Below are 23,009 nucleotides of genomic sequence, written 5' to 3' on the forward strand. Positions count from 1 at the left end.
GCATCCTTTATATATATATATATATATAATTGTGATGTCATTTCCACGTGAAACAAACTTATTATTATTTGCTTATTTAGCAGATCCCTTTATCCAAGGCAATGTATTATAATATTACATTGCTTGTTAAGGGGCTGATTTGATCAATTTATTCCCTGTCATGATAAACTTCAACTGCATTGTTAAAGACTATTTTACAGTACTTGGGACAGTACCCCAGTGGATTGCTTCAAGTACCTATATTTCCAGGTAATCCCCAGATAACCACACGTATGTGATGGATGGTTTCCCCTCGGTTCTTTTAAAATGCTCCAGTGGAGTCTAGCTGTGGGTTATTCTGTATACATTGATCAAATGCACCCCTTAGTGCAAGATCCTTGTAACTTCAGAATTGCAAACAGTAAGACACATCTGACAGCCTAGTTAAGTTTTGATATTAAATCTCATAACTGTGATTTTGTTACTAACAGTGTTCTTAATGTCAGACACCAATATGCACTGGCCGCCAACAAAGACACAAGGTGATATATAGTAAATGTGGACTGGAGAGGCGGGCCATAGTGGAAAATTGTTAACAACAGGGGGCTATAATGCCCGAAGCCATGGCGTTCCTTTGAAAAGGGGCGAGATTGACAGTGCTGTGAACCAATCACATGTCAAAGGGAGACTGTTGCCCGGTGGTGTAAGGATGTTAGGGCAATAGATTTTTTTGCACCTGTGATGAAAACTTTTAATGCTGTGGTTCCAAAGGACCCCATTCTTGCACTGCCACAAGTGTTCATAGGGGATATAGAACTGAATGTCTGATCTATCATGGCACTATCAATACAAACTCCAGGAATCAGATTTTTCCCAGGGCGTTCTTTCACTCATACCTTTTTTTCCCCCCCTATACTTTTGACACGCAAATTAATTATTGCAGTTCCTGTAACATTTCACTGCAAACGTTAATCAGCAGATGACAAAAATAACCTTTTAACAAAGGAATCCCCTCGTTACTCATTTACTAAACCGTAAATGCGGTGAGATTCAAAATTATATATTCATCTCAACAACATTATGAATCAAAATATTCAGTAAATAAACGTCTTAGGACATTAACTTCTTGACTTCAAGTAAATGATAAAACAAAAATAAATAAATAAATAGTAATAATAATCAATGCAATGTAATCAACGTTGCCTACTTGAGCTCGTTCAGTCTTGTTTACTGGCCCCCTAGGCGTTTAGCGGCCTGTTAATAAAGACAAAATAAACATTTAATTGATCAATTTGCCATCAAACAAATTAGGGTTGTGTGCACCTGCATCATTATCTATACATAAAAGTACACACTTTGTTATGGACAGACAGTACACACTATATGTCAGTACAAAGGTGCAAAAGTTTCGAATTTACTGTTTGTTTGTTTTTAAATATATAAATCTGAATCAAGTGTACAAATTTGTTCCATTTTGTTAGATTTACGTTTTCAGAGGGTTTGGTAGTTTATATATATATATATATATATTTAAGAGCTATTTGGGGCAGATGAAACGTACTGGTAGTATCATCGATGATTTTACAGTTGGTTTTTAATATTATTGCACTATATTTTATGTTCATGTTATTTAAAAATAGTGTAAACGTGAAAATCCAGCAATAAACATGTATGGTGTGGATTATTATTATTATTAGAGGCCCTTGGTTTCTTTAATCTGAAAAAAATGTACTGTTGCCCTTTAAAAGTGTGCATCCGGCGTTTGAGCAAAAAAAAACAAAAAAAAAAACCGCAAAGTTCTACCGACATCCGTTGTGTGTCCTCCGGGCCACCGTCGTTCTCCGACATATTGTCTGCGGACAGCAAATTCTGGAAGGGAGGGAGAGTCCTGAGATTAAAAATTATTTAAGCGCAGGACAGATAGAGACGTCAATAGAAATCGCAGCAAGAATGGGTGAGTAAGACTGTCGTCTTTGTAATTAAAGCGGATCAAACGTTTTCAAGAGGTTAGGTGAAAATCCACCCAGTTCGGGTATATCATGCTTGCCGAATCGTGTCTTGCTTTCTGTCTCTTACCAGGTCCTCGGTGAGGAAAGCGGCGAACACCGTTGCGTGTGTGTCTTTGGAGCAAAATATACAAGAACCGTTGAAATGTGACATTTAATGTAAAATAGATGTCATGGAAAGGATTTAATGAGAATTATAAACAGGTTGCTGCTGATTTAGGCAGGGGTAGCGCCAAATCGTGTGGTGCGACTACATTCACAAGAAATGTGTGCTGGTCACTGTGTATACTACTCCACAGGCCGAGAAATGGTATAGACTATTTTACCAGATACGGCTACGTTGCGCGTTAAATAATGATGACAAAAAAGCACTGTACTAAAACACTCCCAAAAAACGCGTAGTGTGTACATCCTGAATATATACGTAAAGATGTAAAAGTATTGTCATTTATTGTTTGCCCTTTTTAAATTAACAGATCATCGATTAGAATAGTATGTGTCATTTTAAAAACAAATGTATTTTTTTTCTTGATACATAGCGGTTGTTTTAGTAATCTGTTGTTTATGTACAGAAATCACTGTCAAACCTAAGTGGATGTCTGCTGTTCGTTTCAGGCCTGTTATGTTTTCCTTGGGTGGTATTCAGGTGAGCACCCCCCGTGTACCACTGCTAATCTGGTGGTAGTGCAGATTATATACCCAGATTAACTGGTTTGTGTGAGGAAATTTGTGTCGCATTATAATTCTGACTCGTGTGGTTTACGAAAGGTGAAAAAAAGGCATTCAAATCCAGTGTGTGTGATGACGGACCGAAACAGTGGTGTAGCGATACCGCCGAGGTGTCAAATTCAAGTGGAGTATCGCATAGCGATTCGATTAACTATAACACAATTTTTGTTCCTGGGTAGTAAGTGTTATTTCTTAATTGCTTATGCCTCAAAAGTATAGAAAATGGTTATTCCCCACAAACTGCTTTTGTGACCAGGACAGTAACAGTGAAATTTACCTATTTCCAATGAGAGAACGGGCGAATTTGTGTCTCTTCGTTCACATACAGTCAGAAAAAAACAACATATGAATTTAAATTAACATGTATTTATACTAAAGTAATACAAAATTGACTACAAAAGATTTAGAAGTGAGTAGTTTTTCGAGATTTACGATTATACTGTAAATCACTTTCATGAATCAGCCCCCAAATGTAGTCTCCCATCATGTTCTCCTTATACTGTCCTTGGTAGCGGCGTTCAAAGTCCAGTATATCCTGGTGGAAGCGCTCGCCTTGCTCCTCCGAGTACGCTCCCATGTTCTCCTTGAATTTATCAAGATGAGCATCAAGGATATGGACTTTGAGGGACATCCTACAGCCCATTGTGCCGTAGTTCTTCACCAGAGTCTCAACCAGCTCCACATAGTTTTCGGCCTTGTGATTGCCCAGGAAGCCCCGAACCACTGCGACAAAGCTGTTCCAAGCCGCTTTCTCCTTACTAGTGAGCTTCTTGGGGAATTCATTGCACTCCAGGATGGTCCGACGAAGACACCGGCTTTGACCTTTGCCTCGGACAGCTTAGGGAAGAAGTCTTGAAGGTATATCCTAGGTGTTGCTTGCATGTTATGTTTTCAATCTCGATTTAACACCCAACTCTGATTAATTAATCTACACAGTAGTAAATTCTTTTGTTTAATGTTCCTAGTCAGACAAATTGGCAACAGGGCCAGATTTATGAACTAGTACTCAATCTGTGACTCATTCAGTAAAGCTTACTGTGTAGCGCACCTTGCATTACTGCAGTGCTCCCAGCCTTGGAGGAGTAGTATCGCAGGTTAGCATTCGTTCTGCTGTGGTTTTTCCTTGTTTTCATGGGATGCTGACAGTCAGATGGTAAAGAGATTGTGCAGGCATTGCTCAGGGCTCTCCTATACCAGGTGTGTCCATTTGAAATGATTGCTAATGTGTTCATTCTCTGTAGTGAGTCAACATTTGGCATTCGGGCTGTTGGGAAAACAGCAAGTGGAGCTCTCCACTTCCCTAAACATGGTATCTAAGACAGCTCTGATGGCTCCAAGGTCATTCCCAACTATGTTGTGTTTTTTTTTTTTAGCAATATGAAAAACAACCAGCTAGTGTTACAGAACTAGCAGAGGGATGGAAATAAGCATAATTGCATAGCAGTTTCACCCATTCCAGGTTTTAATAGGAGCTTGATTAACCCCAGCGTATACGTAACAAACTCAGGTATGTCTTACTCATAGTGAAACCAGGAAGCTGAGATGCAATGGGAGTCTTATTTTCATCCCTGGAGCAAGATGACAGCATTTTGTTTTCTTATGAAACCAAACCTGGTGTTAATTTAAGTTGGTGGTAGAAGCTTTGTGAATGTGCCCCAGTGCATTGTGTTGTTGTAAAGCCCCTCCTTTATGAGCACAGTGTTTTGACTTCTGCTTCTTTTAACTACATGACAGCTGCATCCAGGCACACTGCCTGTTTTATTTTTATTTTGTCCTGATCCGATCTGAGGAATTTGTAACTCCAAAATAGCTAGCAGACTGCTACAGCGATCCTTTCTGTCTCCAGGAAGCTGGCTGCTGAAATGACTGCAGATTTTTTTCAATAGTATGAATGAGTCGCGTCTGATTGGCTCCAAAGGAAGCCCCAAAGAGTTGAAGCCAGTTCATGGGAAGCATGAAGTGTGGAGCTGTTCTACCTCCATGCAGCGTCATCTTTATGTCTCAACCAGTGAGCGCTGCCTATTTAGCACAGAGCTGACTGCTACATGCTGCAGAGCTAATTAATCATTTTACATTCGAAAATTCCTGTTTTGGCACCAACTGTGTCTTGTCAAAACTAAAAATATGGAAACCTTTTTTGACTCCTAGGGCAAGCACTCTATTTTGAAATGCAACACTATGGATCAATATTTGCATCCTGGTACCTGTGTTGTAGGTCACATGGCAGGACCGTCAGAGCGGATTCATTTAAACTAGAACACACTAAGTGATAAGGCACCACGATGCAGAACAGTGGAATAGGAGGGTGATATTGCTAATAGAAGCTAAGGCAATTGATTGTAAACCCTTGGCTTGGTCTTCATTAATATAAGTGAAGGTTCAGTATGTATTCACTGCTGGCTGTAGTCATCCGGTGTGTGGTACAAAGCTGTCTTTAAGCTTCTAACTCTCCTGTACTGTGTATCAGTTGCTTTCGTGAGATTAGCGTTTCCCCTTTTTCCTGTGGCTAACCAATTTGAGGTAAATAGAAACTCGGTTGACGTACAACAGCTTCACATGCTTTATATGTAGTAGTTGTGGTTTAGAAATATTGTACTTCCTAACCTTTTATGATTGCTTGTTATGTATGTTTGTCAGACGTAACGGGCAGCTCTGATGGATTTTGGTTGTCAGGTGCTGAATTTCCAGGAGTATACAAATTACCCCTGTCCTGATACAGGGGATCGTTTGCATGGAAAGCCTATTTTCAAATGTGTGTGTGTGTGTGCTTCATACCAGTTAAATGTATCTGTCTACAGGGGTCCACACTGAAGATACAGGCTCAGTAAGAAATGATACAAGCCTACGATTCTATCTGCCTGCCAAAAGTAAAACCTGCACACCAGAGTGTTTTGCACATTAGGTGTTTGTGCTTATCTTTGCAATAACATAGTGTGTGTTATCTAGCTTATCTTTGGCTTGATCCTTATTTGATGTCATAGGGGCTGTACTAGACGTGCTTTCTTTTGTTGCCCTAAGACAACTTATTCCTGTGATAGTGCAGAGAACATGCAGTTTCAAGGGTTGCAGGCGTAGTGCAAGCACATCTTGAGGCATTTTGCATACTAGATAGGACCTTGCTTGGTGGCCCCTCGTACTTTTATGTAAAGATTTATTTATGTTAATTTTATGTTGTTAAAAGGACTGGATTAAAATTGATAGTACTGAATCGGAGTTATTCTTTCAACATGTAGCAGTGGATATTCTGGGTTTCATCACCCTAATAAACATTGATAAATAGAAATAATTTGAATGCTGAACCAGATAGATCATTTCTAAAACTCTCATGGGTCTAGTTAGCAGTTTTGTGCTTTCCTGTTGTCTTTGGGAGAAATAGAGTAAAGGGTACTAGCTCACCAAAGAGTTTAGTAATAATGCAAACCCAGAGCATGGTTAACAAAGATGACATACCTGTGTAAGACCTCAAGACACTACTAAATTACTTTTTTTGTATTTTTATTTACAGTGGTGGTCTAAGACCAGTCAATCCATTATTTAAATTGGATGCCACAATGCAATCCAGCTTCTTTAATTACCTTTTGCAACTAAATTTGGACCAAGGTCCTTTTTTATATGGCCTTTGGAATAATGTTGGTTTAGTTGTTGGAGTTGAGGACTGAGCGGTGGGATCAGTTGACCTCCTGGTGTCTCAACAAAACATAGCTTGTGAAATGAGATGCATGCGAACATTTACTGAATACCCTGACTAGAAAGGCTTGCACAGGGAGAGGGAAGCAATTGTCTGCTACTGGCTGCCTTTGAGAGCTGAGCAGTATAAATCCTTTGTGAATCTTCCACAGCTTCTGTTAGGCAGTGCAGAGCAGACTCTGGGCTTCTCCAGTTGAGTTTTCCAGGAACAGAGCATTGCAGCTGTCTGTCTGGAGAGGAACGTGGGGTGTCTAGATTTCCTTCCTAGGCACAGAATGATAGCTTGGCTGATGCCTTTGAAAGTGGGTTTTGCTGTCATTTTTGGAGCAGATGGGAGCATCATAAGACTGTGCCCACGGGTCGAATGTACTTTCCATCTTTAGAGTCAAGAGACACTGTAAGATAAAGGATGGAAATAAAGCTGCGTGCTTCCATTTACCCACTATTTGAAAGCGATTTTGCAATCAGCCCAGTGTGTTTAGAAGCAGAACAAATTCAAACCCATTTGTCTGTTTCTACTGTATTTCTTAGAATTGTTTTGACAAGGGAGGGGACCTAATGATAAGCATCTATGTTTAACTCTTTGAGGTTTCGAAGCAGAACTAAAAACATTGCATTTAATGTGTAGAAAAAACAGTAGGCTGTCAGTGGCTTGCTGTGGTCTTAGGGTAGCCCAGCACACAAAAAGCTAGCAAGGGATTGTCAGAAACAAGAATCTCTTCTTCTGCATGGGAATCCCTTGACCTCTGTTTGAACATCCGTACACTTTGAATTAATGACTGCAGAAGGGTTATCTTGAGTCATGTTTTAACTCTCATCAGTTGTGACTTGTGTCTTTATCGGTAGTTCTTTCACTCTCACACACAGCTTTGTTTTTGTCTCCTTGTAAAATAAAGCCATACCATTCTTCTTCCACAGTAGAGGAGGGACTGAATTCATTTTCTGATGCCCAGTCTACAGTAAGAGAGGAACAATACATCTAGCAATGATGCTGATCCTTTTTAGAGATAGAGGACTGTCAAACATGAATAAATCAAAACCTACAGTATAGAAAATATTATTTACATTCCTTTCTAAATTATCTTAAGCATTTTTGTGTGTTTACCACATCGAGCACACAATAAACTATAAGACTAGCTTCTTTAGCTGCATTCAAGCTGATCTCAACAAACAGCTATTCGAATTCTAGATTTGCATGTGTCTTCTGTACTGGCTTACCTTGTGAGTTCCTATACACTGTGACCACACGTCACACAGTTTGAGTCAGACAGTCTTGGAATGATACTGTTCAGCAGCCTATTCTTGGAAGCATTACTGAGTGTACTGTACCAGCTTTTAATAACGCAACAAGGCAAAGTCACAGTAACGCTACAAAAGTGGGAGCTTTGATCAGTTGAATCTGATGTAGCGTTTTCAAGTTGTACAGAAGCAGTAAATACGTCGGCACCAGAGCTCAGAAATAGACGGCGACATTGCAGATGTGCTGATCGTTCTTGGATTGAAAGTAACCTGCTGACAGGGAGTTATAAGTAGCAGTTAAGCATGCAAGATCCACAGTAACAGCTCTCATTCTCGTGTCTGTCACTTAAGAGCCAGCCACTGTTTGTTTTTAACCATTCCACCCCCCTGGATAACGATCCAAAGCTCAGTCACGATACAATATAGACACCGCAGGAAGTATTTTAACCCCTGCCAGGCACCTCCGACAAAGCCTTGAAAGACTGTTGAAGTTGCAGAGATGAGAAGCCTGCTGGTTAACATTTCAGGCTAGGGATTTAAGAGAGAGTCCGAGTTCCAGTTTAGCTGCTGACTCAGTCTATCCTTGGTGCAATCTGCTTACTCTCTACCCAGCTGCAATATAGAAATGAACTGTAGGTTTTTGCTTCTGACTGGATGTAGCATTAAGCTTTTATGTAAACAGAGCAGTACATACTAGGGATGGGCTGGTATACCATTTCCATGACACGATAACTGTAAAAAAAAAAATACTATAGCCACCTTAATATCACGATATACATAATGCATTCAAAAGAAGGCTTGCTGAAAGTGGAGAAATACTACTGTAAATTAGTGCTGTAACTCACAAACATACAAAATACACTTTTCACTGAATGATTTTTAACTTTCACTTTAAAAATTTCACTGACCAAAAGCTAAAAAAAAAAAAAAGCATAGCGCTTTTAAATCTAAATGGCTTATTTAAACCAATTTGTAGGTTTGCGGTTGTGCAGAATGTTTAGGCTTTAAGGGTTCATTGAAGAAATGGCCATTCATTATTTACATCTTCCTGTACCATTACTCTGACTTCACTTCATCAGACTGATGTATTGTTAACATTACCATCCACACACATCCACATAAGAGGGGCATGCTGGCTTTGGCTTAGAGACATCTCAGCCATGAGAATCCTCTGGAGGATCTTAAGATGTTTTCATCTCTGGATTCTGTGACCTGCCTGTTTGAACCAGGGCGAACGTGTGAGACTAACTGTGACCCCGGTGTCCTTAAAGAAATGCAGTCAGCTATAGCCTATGTGTCATCGTTCAACATGACAGAATAATCACGAGAGGTCAATACCTTATCAGTGTTCGGAGGAGTTTCATTTTTTTATTTTTTTTCAGAAACCACAGCAAGTCCTGCGAAAGACAACTACAGAATGAATCGGTACAAGAACAAAGCCCTCAACCCAGAGGAGATGCGCAGGAGGAGGGAGGAGGAGGGGATTCAGCTGCGGAAACAGAAACGAGAAGAGCAGGTGTTGACCTTTTTATAGAGAAGTGGTACTTTCGAAGAATTCCAAATGGGCTGGTGCTCGGAGATTCTGGTTTCTATTTGTGTTGCTGGGCCTGTTTATTTTGTACATGCTGATTCTGGGACAAGAAACTGAACTGCCCAATCTGCCTTGTGCTCGGGTTTTACCCGATTGTAAATCCTCCTGAATGTTGTAAAACAAATGTTTTAGCTAAGTGATGAATACTTCAACTGTCAAAAAAGACTTTCTATGTAACAACAAAAGGAATGATGCAAGCGATGGTGATTTTATAATTGCTGTTGATTTACTGTCCTGTGCTTTTAGCTCTTCAAAAGAAGAAACGTGGAGTTGATCAGTGATGAGGCGGGCATGTTTGACAGTCCATTGATGGACTCCATTGTCAGCTCAACCACAGCTGGGGTTAGTATGAACCTGGCAGCCACAATGTGGCCATGTTATTGGTGTATATATTCTGTATATGCAACACCCAGCTCTTCCTGTGTCCTCTTTCTGTTTTATCACTTCTGTGTATAGCTTGTATCATGTGTCTCTCTCAATAATGCACATTTATGTAGTGTAAATAGTTCTTCAATTGTCTACATATTGGAGTGTTTGCATTCTAGAAAGTTTAAGTGTTTTAAGGTGTTGTGATTGAATGCATTGTACACGTAAGCTCAAAGGAGCTGCATTATTTAGTTTCTTGGCTAACCCCGTTGATGTGTAATTGTGTGTTTCAGGACGGTGTTATTACAAGAGACATGGTCGAGATGCTTTTTTCAGAGGATCCCGAACTTCAGCTAGCCACAACCCAGAAATTCAGAAAACTGCTGTCTAAAGGTATCGCTTTCAAGCACAGCCGCCTTGCAATGTGTGCTAAAGCAATGCTAATGTGACACCTACTAGATTATGCTGATTATCACATAAATTTGCTCAACATGTGAATAAACCTGAACGTACTGTACAGGTGCAGTTAATTCTAAAAGTGTGCCCTTACTCTTGAGAGTGCATCATTAAGCCAGCCGTGTACAGTTGCTGCATTTGATTTCATTGCTCTGTTCATGTTCTTGAATTCCTGTATTTTATTTTGCTATTAGAGCCAAACCCACCAATTGATGAAGTCATTAACACCTCCGGGGTAGTGGAGAGGTTTGTCGAATTCCTGAAGAAGAGCGACAACTGCACATTACAGGTATAACATTAAAACACTGCTGATTTCCATATGAAGTGCTAGAAACTGCATATGAAGACCAGCTCACTATTCACTTTGTATCTGATGAGCTCCCCCCCCCCCCCCCCCCTCTCTCTCTCTGGGTGAAACGTCTATGCAGTAGGAGTTTCATTTCCATCCCTGCAATTATAAATGAAAATCCCAGTAGAAGTTACCTTTTGGTTTTCTTTTACCCCTCTGTTCCAGTTCGAAGCAGCGTGGGCTTTGACAAACATTGCATCCGGAACCTCCCAACAGACCAAGATAGTGATTGAGGCTGGGGCAGTGCCTATCTTCATTGAGCTTCTCAACTCAGACTTTGAGGACGTACAGGAACAGGTAAGACTGTCCGTGCTACACATCAGTTAACTTCTGTGTGCAGCATTGCGTGGTGAATTGGATCAGTGCTAAAACTACTTTCTGGTGAATGTGAACACACTTGACTGACAACTGGGCTAAGCTATAGAGCAACCTATTATATTTTTAAATGTAATCTCATAGTGGTGTTTTGAAATGTATGAGTTGTAGTTATTGGAATCTCTCCTCAGTTCACCCAAGCAATCGTTCTCTGTTGTATGCATTTCAGGCAGTGTGGGCCCTTGGTAACATTGCTGGAGACAGTGCTGTGTGCAGAGACTATGTGCTGAACTGCAACATCCTTCAGCCACTATTACTGTGAGTGAATCTGTACTCTAACCTGGCATTCTCTGTGCTTGTACTTCGCTTTGCCCTGTCTTTTGTTACATGATTGTTTTATTTTTGATGGGTACCTGGAGTAAACTGTTTTATCCTGATGTCTATTTTAAAGGTTACTTACCAAGTCCACTAGGCTGACTATGACCAGAAATGCAGTCTGGGCCTTGTCTAACCTGTGCAGAGGAAAGAGCCCCCCTCCAGACTTTGACAAGGTAACCTTCTCTTACTAACCTTTTTGTTTGCATATGTTTATTCAATATTTATGTGCAGATTTATCCGACAGAATATTCAGCTAAAGTTAAAATATTTTAAGTCCTATTAAAATCCATAAAACATTTAGAATAAATGCTCAGAACACGTGGCCAACAACAATCTCACATTTGTTTCCTCCTTCTTGGTCATCCCTTCACATGCTGCTTTTTATATTTTTGAATTCATTATTCATGCCATAAATGTGTGTGTCGATTTTAAACATCCCTTTACACACCTAGGCTTGCAAACAAACACAATCGGAACAAATCCTTCTGGTAAATAAACCCTTTCTCAAAACAGTTTCATTAGATTGTGTTTTGGTTTTTTTTCTTCAGAATTCATAGTGTCCTATGTTTCCACGTTTTTCACCCTATCTATTTTGGAAGCACCTTTCTGTTTTTGATTTAACCTCCACATAGGTTATGAGAGTTTCCTCTCCATGCTGTGGATACAGGTCCCTCCTAACGGTATTCAGGGTTCTTGAACGTTGTCTCTTGTCTGTTTCAGGTGTCACCTTGTCTGCCAGTGCTGTCCCGGTTGCTGTTCAGCAGCGATCCTGATTTGTTAGCAGATGCCTGCTGGGCCCTCTCCTATCTCTCCGATGGGCCAAACGACAAAATCCAGGCTGTGATTGACTCTGGGGTCTGCAGACGACTAGTAGAACTTCTGATGTTAGTATTACCTGTAGTACATATCCTGTAGCCTTTCTACAATTATCCGAACGCATGCTTCAGCAGATGACAATTTTATTTGTAGCTATTCTCGGCATGATACATAGATACCCCCAGTTTAACTTGCAGCTAGCAGTCAATGTATTAAGCATATTAGCTGCCACCTAACGCACTTAAACCATGCAAGTTATATTTTGTGTGTGGAGGGGGAGATAGGGGGAGACCATATCTTCTGAAACGTAACATTGCTTTTTTTTCCCCATCCTAGGCACACTGATTATAAAGTTGCATCCCCTGCACTGAGAGCTGTAGGAAACATTGTAACGGGCGATGACATCCAGACACAGGTAAGGAAGCCCTAAAGACAAATACAACAGAGCAAAAACTGCAGTACTTCTTATCCCCCTTTAGGGGGGCATCTAGTTGGAGCACCGCTAATCCAGTAGTGATGAAACTTGGCTAGGAAGTTGTATCTGTTAACAGCATTTTTTTTTTTTTCTTTGTTGCAGGTTGTTCTAAATTGCTCTGCCCTGCCATGTCTCCTACACTTATTAAGCAGTCCCAAGGAATCCATTCGCAAGGAGGCGTGCTGGACTATCTCAAACATCACTGCTGGAAACAGAGCTCAGATACAGGCAAGATACACACAATTCAATAATCGTCATGTTGGGAAATTTGGTCTTTGGGTCTATGAGACAAATTCAGTCTGTACTGAGATCAGGATTTTACAGCCCACCTGTCTTCTACAAAACAGATCAGTACTCTGTTAAACAGAGACTGAAGATACCAGTCAACTTTTCAAAGTAATTGGTGCTGGTCATTTATTAGATTAGAATCAAAGGGTATTCAAGTTTTTAAACATTTGTAACTCTCTCTCGCTCTCTTGTCTTTTTAGGCAGTCATAGATGCAAACATCTTCCCAGTGCTAATAGACATATTGCAGAAAGCAGAGTTTCGCACAAGGAAGGAAGCTGCTTGGGCGATCACAAACGCCACATCAGGAGGAACTCCAGAACAGATCAGGTGAGGCCTGAATCCATTGTTGATTATGTCACCAGCGCACTTGCATTGTTTCCATGTCAAACACTTTGGTACAAGTGGCGAGTGTGTTGACCTTCTGTAATCTGAGTGTAAAGTAAATCCTAAAATGGATTCAACTCCTCCTGCAGTGAGTATTTGCTTCCCTGTAAATGAAATGTTTTATCTTGATCATTTTTAATTGTAAGCTCTTTTCCAGCCTGTGTTGTGATAGTACTGTTTTCCTGGCCAGACATATCGTTGCTGGGCTGTGTGGTTCAAGTATAGAGAGGCACAGGAATTCCTGGTATGAGAAATGTGGCTCCAGACCTCCTGGTGATGTTTAAGTGTTCATGTAGATTCAATTACAGCACTAAGAAATATTCACATTTTCTGGTTATGTCGGTATTTGACTGCTCACAAGCCAGATGTTTAGAACTGTTTTCAAACTCCCTTGTCGATTCTTTTTTTTTTTTTTTTTTTGCAGAAAAACTGCTGCCTGTTTTTTGAGCGATGTTGAATTTGGGCCTCTTATCTTTTCTGACTATTCTACACAAGCAGCTCTTGATCTGTTCGTAGTAGTTTTTACAATGAACCCTTAAAAAAAAAAAAAACAGGATTGTTTTACGCAAAAGTCAAATGTGCTACCTTTCCTGCCAGGGAGTGTCAGGTTTCTAATGTACAGACTAGAGTGTGTGGTGTAAACATAAATGATTAATCAGCAGAATGCTTTGTGTTCTTGTCAGTCCCTGATTTTTGAGCCACGGTTTTTGCTGCTATTGTCAGAGGCTTATGGATGTTCAGTGTCTTGTTTTCATCGAACCTGCATTAGAACATCATCTTCTGTCGGAAGCCAAATCAATTCCAAGGATATTTGAGTGGTTATATATTTCACAGTTCATCTTAAATTAAAATCCTAGTTTTCATATGATTGAGTCATATTTTTTTTTAAATTTATATTGTGAATAAATCTTGCAAGGCAATGATGTGGAAAATTAATTCCTGTACAGTTTTTAAAAAGGCTGTTGCAATATAAGCTCATGTCCTTGTATTTACTGTAGAAATAACTATATAAACACCTTTGAGCACCCTTGGGTTGTAGACTTTACCTTTTTGTTCTTTTTTTTTTTTTTTCTTCTATTTCCACTTCCTGTAGGTACCTGGTAAACCTGGGCTGCATCAAGCCGCTGTGCGACCTGCTCACAGTCATGGACTCCAAGATCGTGCAGGTGGCTCTCACCGGCCTGGAGAACATCCTCCGTCTGGGGGAGCAGGAGTCCAAGCAGAATGGCAGCGGGCTGAACCCCTACTGCAGCCTCATCGAGGAGGCTTACGGTAAGGACTTTAAGACCCTAGAGAATGGGTGCGAGTGGGCAGCATGGCACGCCTTTCAACTCCTGAAGGCCTTGGCTCACATCGGGTTCTGATCACAAGTGAAATTTTTTAAATTCCTTTTTAAAATCTGTTTCCAGTTCCCTTTCCCTTTTAATCAATTGGAATTGACCTTAATCCTGACCAGGACTGAATGGCATTCAATTTAGCTTCATTCATCACCATCTCTAAATCTATAGTAGTTTCCCTAGTGAAAACAAATTTCAAGTTGGCTGTGTTCTCTGAGTGAACAAGCTCCCTGTGCTTCCTAGCCCCTTCATGTGTGTGTGTTCTTTCCTTGTGTGTCTCTCAGGTCTGGATAAGATTGAGTTCCTCCAGAGCCATGAGAATCAAGACATCTATCAGAAAGCCTTCGACCTGATCGAGCATTACTTCGGTGTGGACGAGGAGGACCCCAGCCTGGCACCACAGGTGGACGACAGCCAGCAGCAGTTCCTGTTCCCACAGCAGGAGGCCCCCATGGAGGGCTTCCAGCTATAACGCCCGTCTGAAAATGAGGAAATAATAATGATTAATAAAAAAATTGAAATTCACTAGCAGCCGGAGCCATGAGACCACCACCATCCATCAACCAGTAAAATCAGAAGAGGTTTGAACCCCCCCTCCCCCAAAAAAATCCTCCCCACTCGCAAGAAAAAGAAAAAAACTTAAATATTTATCTGCTTGACTATTGTTCACTAGAGCAATTTGATTTACAAGTGGAGGGAGGAGATTAAACAATTTTTTTTTTTTTCCCCCATTTGTTTTTGTTGATTTGGATACCTATTCTGCCTTTAAAAAAAAAAAAAAAGTGAATTTAGTGATGAACTGAATAATCTACTCTTGAGTTTTCATGTCTTTAAACTTAAGAGCAGAAAGTCTGGCAGTAAAACAAGGAATTCAAGCGTTAGACATGGTCAATGGGCAGAGAAATTCTCTAGACAGGTACTTCCCTGCGTTGGTAAAAAAAAATAGGGGTTGAGAGTTTAGAGTGAAATTTATGGCCTTCTGTTGGATTGAGCAGATTTTTTTATTTTTTTATTTCTCAGTATCATTATTTTGTTTGTCTCTTAAAGAAAGCCACTGTAAACACAGCTCTTAAAGTGTTCAGAACATTTTCTATTCAATAACAGGCTCCGCTGCAAGGACTTCAACAGCCGTATTGCTATTTTAGAATCGTATGCTTTTCAAGCAGAAAGGTGGCATACTATAGAATTGGCACTGGCTTTCAAAGGAGCTCATTTGTTGTTTTGCTACTGATCCTAACAGCACGCTGAAGTTTTTGGATATGTTGAAAACTTAAGTTTACTTGATCGGGTTTAATTTAAGCAGTGTTTTTTGGTTACAGGGAGGGTGGGTACCTGGGAAAAATGGTTCTACAGAAAAAAATATATAGCCAACAGCTGATCAAAGCTGGTAAAGTAGATATAATGTAAGTTGTGTGCTGTGTTTTAATAATAACAATTTAAGAAATAAAATTAAAATGCAGTAAAAAGTGCCTGCTTGAGTTCTCTGGTCTTGCATCGCCCCACAGCACTGGATTATGTACATTTCTGAAACTAAACTTATTTTTTATATATATCTCTCTATATATAGTCTTGATTCGGCTTAAAAGTTGCGAGATTAGAGGCTAATGTAAATAAAAAGCTGTGGTGTGCGGACCTCGGAACATCAGTCAGTGCACTTTTGAGTTTTGCATGGTGTTAATATATTCAAGACACGTGTTACCTCCCTTGCCAAATACCTGGTGGTGAACGGGCTTAAGATGCTGTGTCAGACATATGAAGGAACACCTTATAGTTTCCATTGTGTAGCATTTCAGTATCAAAATCTGCATTTATCTGCTGCATTTAGGGTACATTTAAGCTAATTTAGTCTGAACACTAAATTAACATTTAAGAAAAGACATTTTGTAGATGTTGGTTGGTTGGTTGATCTGCTAGATGCTTTTGTAATGAAATTGGAAGAATAGCCTCAATTTATAAATTAAACATTTAGGCTCCAAAGTTGTTACTTTTTTATTTGTACTTCCTCCTTGGGAACAGTCTGTACTCAAGAGTTTGAAATAAGAGAGCAACTGGACATGTGCAGAACCTGCAAGTAATGATGGGAATTGTAGTTTTAAAATGGTATTGATTTTGATGGGCCCTACATGATCAGGTATTCATTTTACTTTGAGTCAGTCCTTGAGGGTGTAGCTGCTTTCATGTCATGGCCAGGTAGGATTACTAACGTACTAGGCAGGCTGGAGCCCTGAATATACCACAGCTTCTTGCCGTGCAAAATCTAACCTGAAATGGTTGTCTGGATCCTTCTAGCAGGTATTAGATTAAACGTGAGAGGGTCAAGGTGACCTTTCATTACTGGTTGGATAACTTCTCTAAAGAATCTGGATAGTTCAAGTTACCTTTAACTGGATCCTGATTGCTCAGATTCCTACTATTTTGGTACCAAATCTCAGCAAGGTACAGTGCAAATACCCAGTCCACAAAGGGACTGAAGAGAGGTGTCTGTAGGGGTGGAATAAACGTCCGCTAACGTGGGATTTGCGGCCGCACCTAGAAAAAAGGAACAAGTCAGTTTGCCTAGCCGAACTTTTAGGTAAACACTGTGAATCTGTATTGAGTCAGGGTGGAGGGTGCACTTCACAAACTAGTTTTCAGATCAGTTCCCCTCCAGGAGTGATACGAACACTCCCTGTAATAAACTGATGCTTGGTAAATCATGTTCCAGAAAGTTTAGGGTTTAGCCAGTGCTTCCAGTTTTGAGGGATCTAACAGAAATTGACCTGACCACATCTACAAAACTGTTCTTGAGATTCCTGACTAATGTATGGGCTCCCAATTCAGAAGCACAGGAGCTTTTACAGGAACCAGGTACAGATGAAGCTTACAAACTGAGGGAGGGGAATTCTCTGAAAAATAATTTAAGTAATTGATTTATTGGTATGCAATAGTTATTTGCTTTGCATACTTTTTTATGTAGCAAATTATACAGTAAAAAAAGAGGATGATCAAATTGTTCTTTTTAAAACTCAATTTCAGAATGTGTAGTCTACCTTTGGGATGAAGGAGCAGCGCTTGCTGTAAATTTCTACATGTTGTATTCTGTTTGTAGAAATGTGCTGGCTAATCCAAGCTTTGGCAAGGGACATGTTCTTAAATTTTATGAAACAGACAGACAGATGTAACACAATTTGCACACACCACTGCAGACATGACCAGCAGACACTTCACACACCACGGCCTGGATTCACTCAGAAATCATAGTGGTGTCCTAGCTGTTATAAAGCATTGTTATGGCTCTGCTGTAATTTTATTTGAATTCAGGCCTGAGACATTCTTATAACACTAGAGGAAAATAGCTTCCATGATACAGATCAGAAGGACAAGTGCTTCAAAAGCAATTATATGTCTACTTTTCTATTGCTATTTTTGATAGACATTTCTCTAGATGCTCATAATTGGTTTCTCCAGCAATTCTTGCAGTTCTGGTAAATGCATTATTAAGCTGCGATTGGTAGACAAAATGCACTTTGGACTTTTATTTTGAGTTCAGCGCATTTTAGGTTTTTTTTTTTTCTTTTTGGAAGGGGGGTGTCCTTTTCCAAAATGACTTGGTAAAAGATACAAAAGAAAACCACAAAAGAGTTTTGAGTCTTTTTCATATTACCTCTGAATTTAAAAAAAACAAACAAAAAAAAAAAAAAACCTGTGACTTTGAATTTTAAAGTGTTTTGGATGAGTGCTCTCATGCTCCCTGTACTCGTGGGATTAAATTGTGGAAGCGTTTTTCTCTACCTCTGCCATTGCAACGGCTTTGCGTTCGAGGGCAGACCGATCGCACATCCGACTGGTGTGACACTGACTGACCGGAGCTGTGTGAGGGGGAGAGATTGTACTGTACACTTCCATTCACTTCAGAGCCAACAGCATTTCTCTCTGGTGTTCCCTTTACATTAATACGAGGTGGGGCAGGAAACCAAGTTGCTTGGTGTGGTTTGACACTTTCAGGAACATGATACAATACAAGGGATAGCCAGCTTTGCCAGTATCAGATTCAGTATCAGAATCCTGCCACTGTTTAGGTAAAGTGGGTCTTTTCTCTATGTCCAGGTTAGATCTAGAGATGCATGCAGAGAAGGGGCTAGAACAATGACTAAAGTCCTGTATCTGTAAAGCTTACTTGGCTTCTGTGATTGGTTTTCTGCGTTCCTCTATTGAGTGTTTTATTGGTGGCAGCTGTTAATCAGCGATGTTTGTTTGACCTTTCTTGGTGCCAGAGAGCAGCTTTAATTAAAGGGCACTCTGTAGATCCTGTAGTTAGGTTTAGTTCCCTTTTCATAAATTGAAGCGAACCAGGGTAGGCAGGTAAGGACCTGGTACCAGTCATGACTATTGGGGTCCTTGTACTTCTACACCAGGCTGTATCTTTTACATACCAGATTTCTCATCTGTGAATGGGTGGCTAGATCATTTTCTGCTTTGTTGTCTGCCAGGAAGAACAATGCACCAAGAATTGCAGTAAATACTTGACCTTACAAGTCCAAACATCCTTCTAAAATTCAATCAGTCAACCAGGCACTGGAGTTGGTGTTCTCTGTTAGCTGCAAAAGGACTGTGTGCTTTAGAATGAGGACTCTGGAAGAATAAACATGTGACATGATACATGACCAAGTCAAGAAGATAAATGTTTAGACCAAATGGCCTCTTTATATAAATTGGTTTATTTCTGTGACTATCATTGCATGTATTTTAAGAATCAAAACTCTTTGTTACTCTGATTTTTAGTTTTGCATCTTGAGCCCTTTTGCAGTGAACATCATCAGCCTAGAACTCTGTGCTCCCAGTTCAGCGATTTGCCATCATAAGCTTCAAAACATGCCAACTATGCAAAATGCAATTCGATCGAGTCCTTCTGACAAGGGTCCCCATCTTTTGATTTTTTTATATATTCCAGTCTCTTTGTCTATAGGTGATTTTTGTACAGTTTTTCTACTATTTTGATGTAAAGTAGTTTGGCTAGTTTCGATTTAGTCTGAATTGGAGCTGATCAACAGGTGTAAACAAATACTGTTTTGAGGGTGAACAGTTCTGCAGATAAAATGAGGAAATATTTAAAATAATAAACAAAAGAAAAAAAAAGCTGCTTCATTTGTTTGGGCAACCGTTTCTGTAGGATTAAAACAGCTTACAGATTTGACCTGGTGTAGTTTTTTTTAAAAGAAAATCTATAAGAAGAGTGAAACAAAAAAAATATCATTACAAAATAAAAAAAGAAAGCAGGCGCTGCTCTGTTCACTCAAGTGCCAATCCGGCCATCAAATGCCCTGGAGGGCTGTCTTTGTATCTTCTTGGTCTTTTATGACTTTTTTTTTTTGTTTTGATTTACTTGAATGTGCGCGAATTGTGTGCAAACATTGCAGCTTGTGGTATATTACCTTAACCAATCCTTACATTACTTGGCTACATTCAAGCGTCATCCTTTACTATTCTTGCACTAAAGTTTATTTTCTTTATTGGATCAGGACAGAGGAGAAATAGAATTGGACGGGTAATAACTTTGAGTCTTCAACGTATTCCAGGCCAGCAAGGCCATGGTGTGTTTATTCAAGTTCTGGTGAACTATATGGGTTCCTCTTCAGCAGGCAACACACTGTTTTAATACACTTTGTAGCTGAATTAAGATATTTAGGATTGTGTGGCAAACCTTCAGCTGCTGTTGTCTTTAGAATACTTGTGTAAAGTAATGGTGGGCTTTTCAATGTTTCAGATACCCATTTTACATTCAGCCAATTCATTCCCAGTTCCATACACCAGATTTCTAGGATGTGTGGTGGAGTAATTCCACAGTACTCTGCCCTGGCGTCTCGACTGTACCAATTCTACTAAAAGTTCTCCAGTTCCACAAGATCTGGCGTTGATTTAAAGAACTGGAATAGGGAATGAAGAAATGATTTGATTAGTTTTCGGTTGCATTCGAAACATCACTCTTATAACTGCAACAGCTGCAGTTTTGCAGATGAAGTATAATGATCAACTCAATAGACTGCCATAACTGTGAATAAATGCACTATTTGGTATTTTTCCAGGTAAATAAAAGTATATCAGCTTGTTGAAATTTAAGATGCTCCCTGCGTTTCAGTGAATTGTTTCAGGTTATTGAACGTTGGATATGTTCTACAAATCTGAGCAAAAAAAAAGATGCAAATAATTGAATAACCTGATGAAAAGCAAATCAAAAAGTGCATTTAAACAGTACCCCTTAATCTGTGGAAACAGCTAAGTGGACTGAAAACAGGAACAAGGGTTCGCTTGTCTTCTGTCCAGACTAACGCAAATAAAACTTTACTCAATTCACAGTTGGTGTGTTGAAATTATTGCATGCAAAATGGCTTGTTTTCAATAAACGTGAAGATGAACTCACAGGTTACTTTTAAAGGGTGTTATCTGAGAAGACTTATATAAGGGACATCTAATGATTGCTTTATTAATAGGATTATAGAATTGATTACCATTCTGATTAGATGCACATTTTAATGTAATCTAGAAGAAACTGGAGACCCCCTTTTTATGAATTCCTTTTCTGGTCCACTGTTTTACTCCTTTTTTTATTATTATTATTTATTGATCTTTTTTGTTTTTGTTGTTTCTGGGTTGGACATGCTATGTCCCATGATACTTTGACGTCGACAGACTGACCGACCGACCGACTTTTATGAATGCGCGTGACGAAGGACAGCCAAAAAACAGAACATGACACATACATACATAAACACACACACACACACAAAAAAAAAATTGTTCTTTGGGGTTACACTGTAAACGAAAAACGATGTTAAATAAAAAATAAATGTGGCAACCCTTACTAACTTGTGTGTGTCTTTTGTTTTAATTTATTTATATATATAATTTATTTTAATTGCATTTTTTGAAATAGGAAAAAAAAAAAAAAAATGTGACCTTTATTGGGTTGGAGAAGTTGCCCTGCCAAAACTAGAAAAACACATATATGCATTATACTGGACATGCATATATAGGAAAGTTAACATGGCACAATTCTGCATGCGGCGACGTGGGATACGCCTATCTGTGCTTATCTCAGGACTAAGTGTGTGTGTGATGCAATCCAAGAATATACTTGTAAAATCTTCTACTAAAATCCAGCTGTGAACCATTCCGCTGAGTATAGTTTGATCAAGTCAACCACTTCAAAATCCAGAGACTATCGGAGTAACAGAAGACATAACCATTTAGAATGGTTGCAAACCTCATGAAAATACAAGTCTATTGTGTTTTTATTTCATGAGACTAGACAGATCTGAACGATATGATTTCTTACTTTTCTGGGACATGTGCAATTTTTACAGCTGAACAGCCCAGTCTGCTACAATGAGCAAAAACGTGTTTCCTGTGTACGTCGGACAATGGGAACATACCCCGGTCAGTGCATCTCACTAAATTACAGCTGCAGCTATTCAATATTGTTCTGTGATTTATAAATAGACACGCATCACAATTAGACCACTGTATCAAACCCCTTCCAATAAATTGACCTTGAAGAGGAGTGCAAAAAAAGGTTCGGTCCCTTCCACCAATACTGAATACTCTCCAGCTTTCCAGTACAAATACATCAAACTGACCATTGGAGTTTAGCACACAGTGCCACCAGTGGCCAGGGTTGCACCTGATTTTTCTTTCATTTTTTGGAACCTCAGCTGGCTAAATGTGGTAATGACAGCAGGGGTCTTAAAAGGAAACAACAATTATCTGCAAACCCCTATAGTCTATACACAACCTTATACATTGTATGCAGTTGATACATGGTCATGTATTTTATTTACTTAAGCCAATAATGGCCTGTTTTACTTTTTCACAGAGAAAATTACAAGTGCGGTTATCAAAATACATAGTACACGATTGCACAGCAGAGATTACAGGGTAATACATCGTCTACTTTTATGTTACATTATCTGCTTCTCCAACTTGCGCATTTTCTTTTTTGTTATTTTGTTTTTTTGTAAACGGGTATGTAACATGCGGTGACATTTAAAGTTAGGAACATGATCTAAACACGGTGTGTAGTAAGTGTACCCTCACCTCAGTGAAAGTCACTGATCTGAGTGAATCCTATGAATTATCGCTTCCAGCAAAACAGTGCATTAGCTGTCTGTGCTGTATCGGCGTTCTGTTTGCCAGAGAACAGTACTTAAATAAACTGATCAGGGGGTAGTGTTCTAGAAGGTTTTAAAAATAGTTTTCAAGGAAGTAACTAAGAGGGTTTTCGCTCAATACGACCAGCTTGTAAGTGCTTGAAGATCTGTATTCATGACCAGCAGGTACAGTATTGGGGGGGGGGGGGCTACGTCGTGGAGTGTAAACTGGACTGTCAACAAAGAACAGCAGAAAAAAACTAAATTATGGCAGAAAGATGGAAATAAATAAATGTGTAAAATTGAACATGATTGTGGGAGGCTGCAGCTTGAAATATACATATCCCTTTTTTTTCCTTTTTAAACACTAACCGTGTCACTTCTGCTTTTTAGACTGTAAATGTACATAATCGCTGCATTGTGGGAATTTAAGTTCTTACTGCGATTCTGTGGGCGAAAAGACTACAAGGTCCACGATGCATTGCGGACT

General features: G+C 39.5%; 1 protein-coding gene across 1 annotated transcript; it reads left to right on the plus strand.

Annotated features, from left to right (window-relative positions):
• Nucleotides 1–1,755: 1,755 nt before the first annotated feature.
• Nucleotides 1,756–21,234, plus strand: LOC117964094 (importin subunit alpha-7). The gene is made up of 14 exons (XM_058997384.1): nt 1,756–1,933; nt 9,023–9,156; nt 9,478–9,573; nt 9,891–9,990; nt 10,248–10,342; nt 10,568–10,699; nt 10,947–11,035; nt 11,169–11,268; nt 11,816–11,979; nt 12,248–12,326; nt 12,489–12,614; nt 12,875–13,002; nt 14,153–14,331; nt 14,681–21,234. Exons 1-14 carry the CDS (start codon nt 1,930–1,932, stop codon nt 14,866–14,868), a joined length of 1,614 nt encoding a protein of 537 aa, XP_058853367.1. The 5' UTR covers nt 1,756–1,929; the 3' UTR covers nt 14,869–21,234.
• The last annotated feature ends 1,775 nt before the right edge of the window (nt 21,235–23,009 follow it).

This window comes from Acipenser ruthenus, chromosome 23 (assembly GCF_902713425.1).
Source record: "Acipenser ruthenus chromosome 23, fAciRut3.2 maternal haplotype, whole genome shotgun sequence".
Taxonomy (NCBI): Eukaryota; Metazoa; Chordata; class Actinopteri; order Acipenseriformes; family Acipenseridae; genus Acipenser; species Acipenser ruthenus.

Coding starts and splice junctions, on each gene's coding strand:
- LOC117964094 (XM_058997384.1), top strand. Junction 11,269..11,815: donor CCCCTCCAGACTTTGACAAG/GTAACCTTCTCT, acceptor TGTCTGTTTCAG/GTGTCACCTTGTCTGCCAGT. Junction 13,003..14,152: donor GGAACTCCAGAACAGATCAG/GTGAGGCCTGAA, acceptor CACTTCCTGTAG/GTACCTGGTAAACCTGGGCT.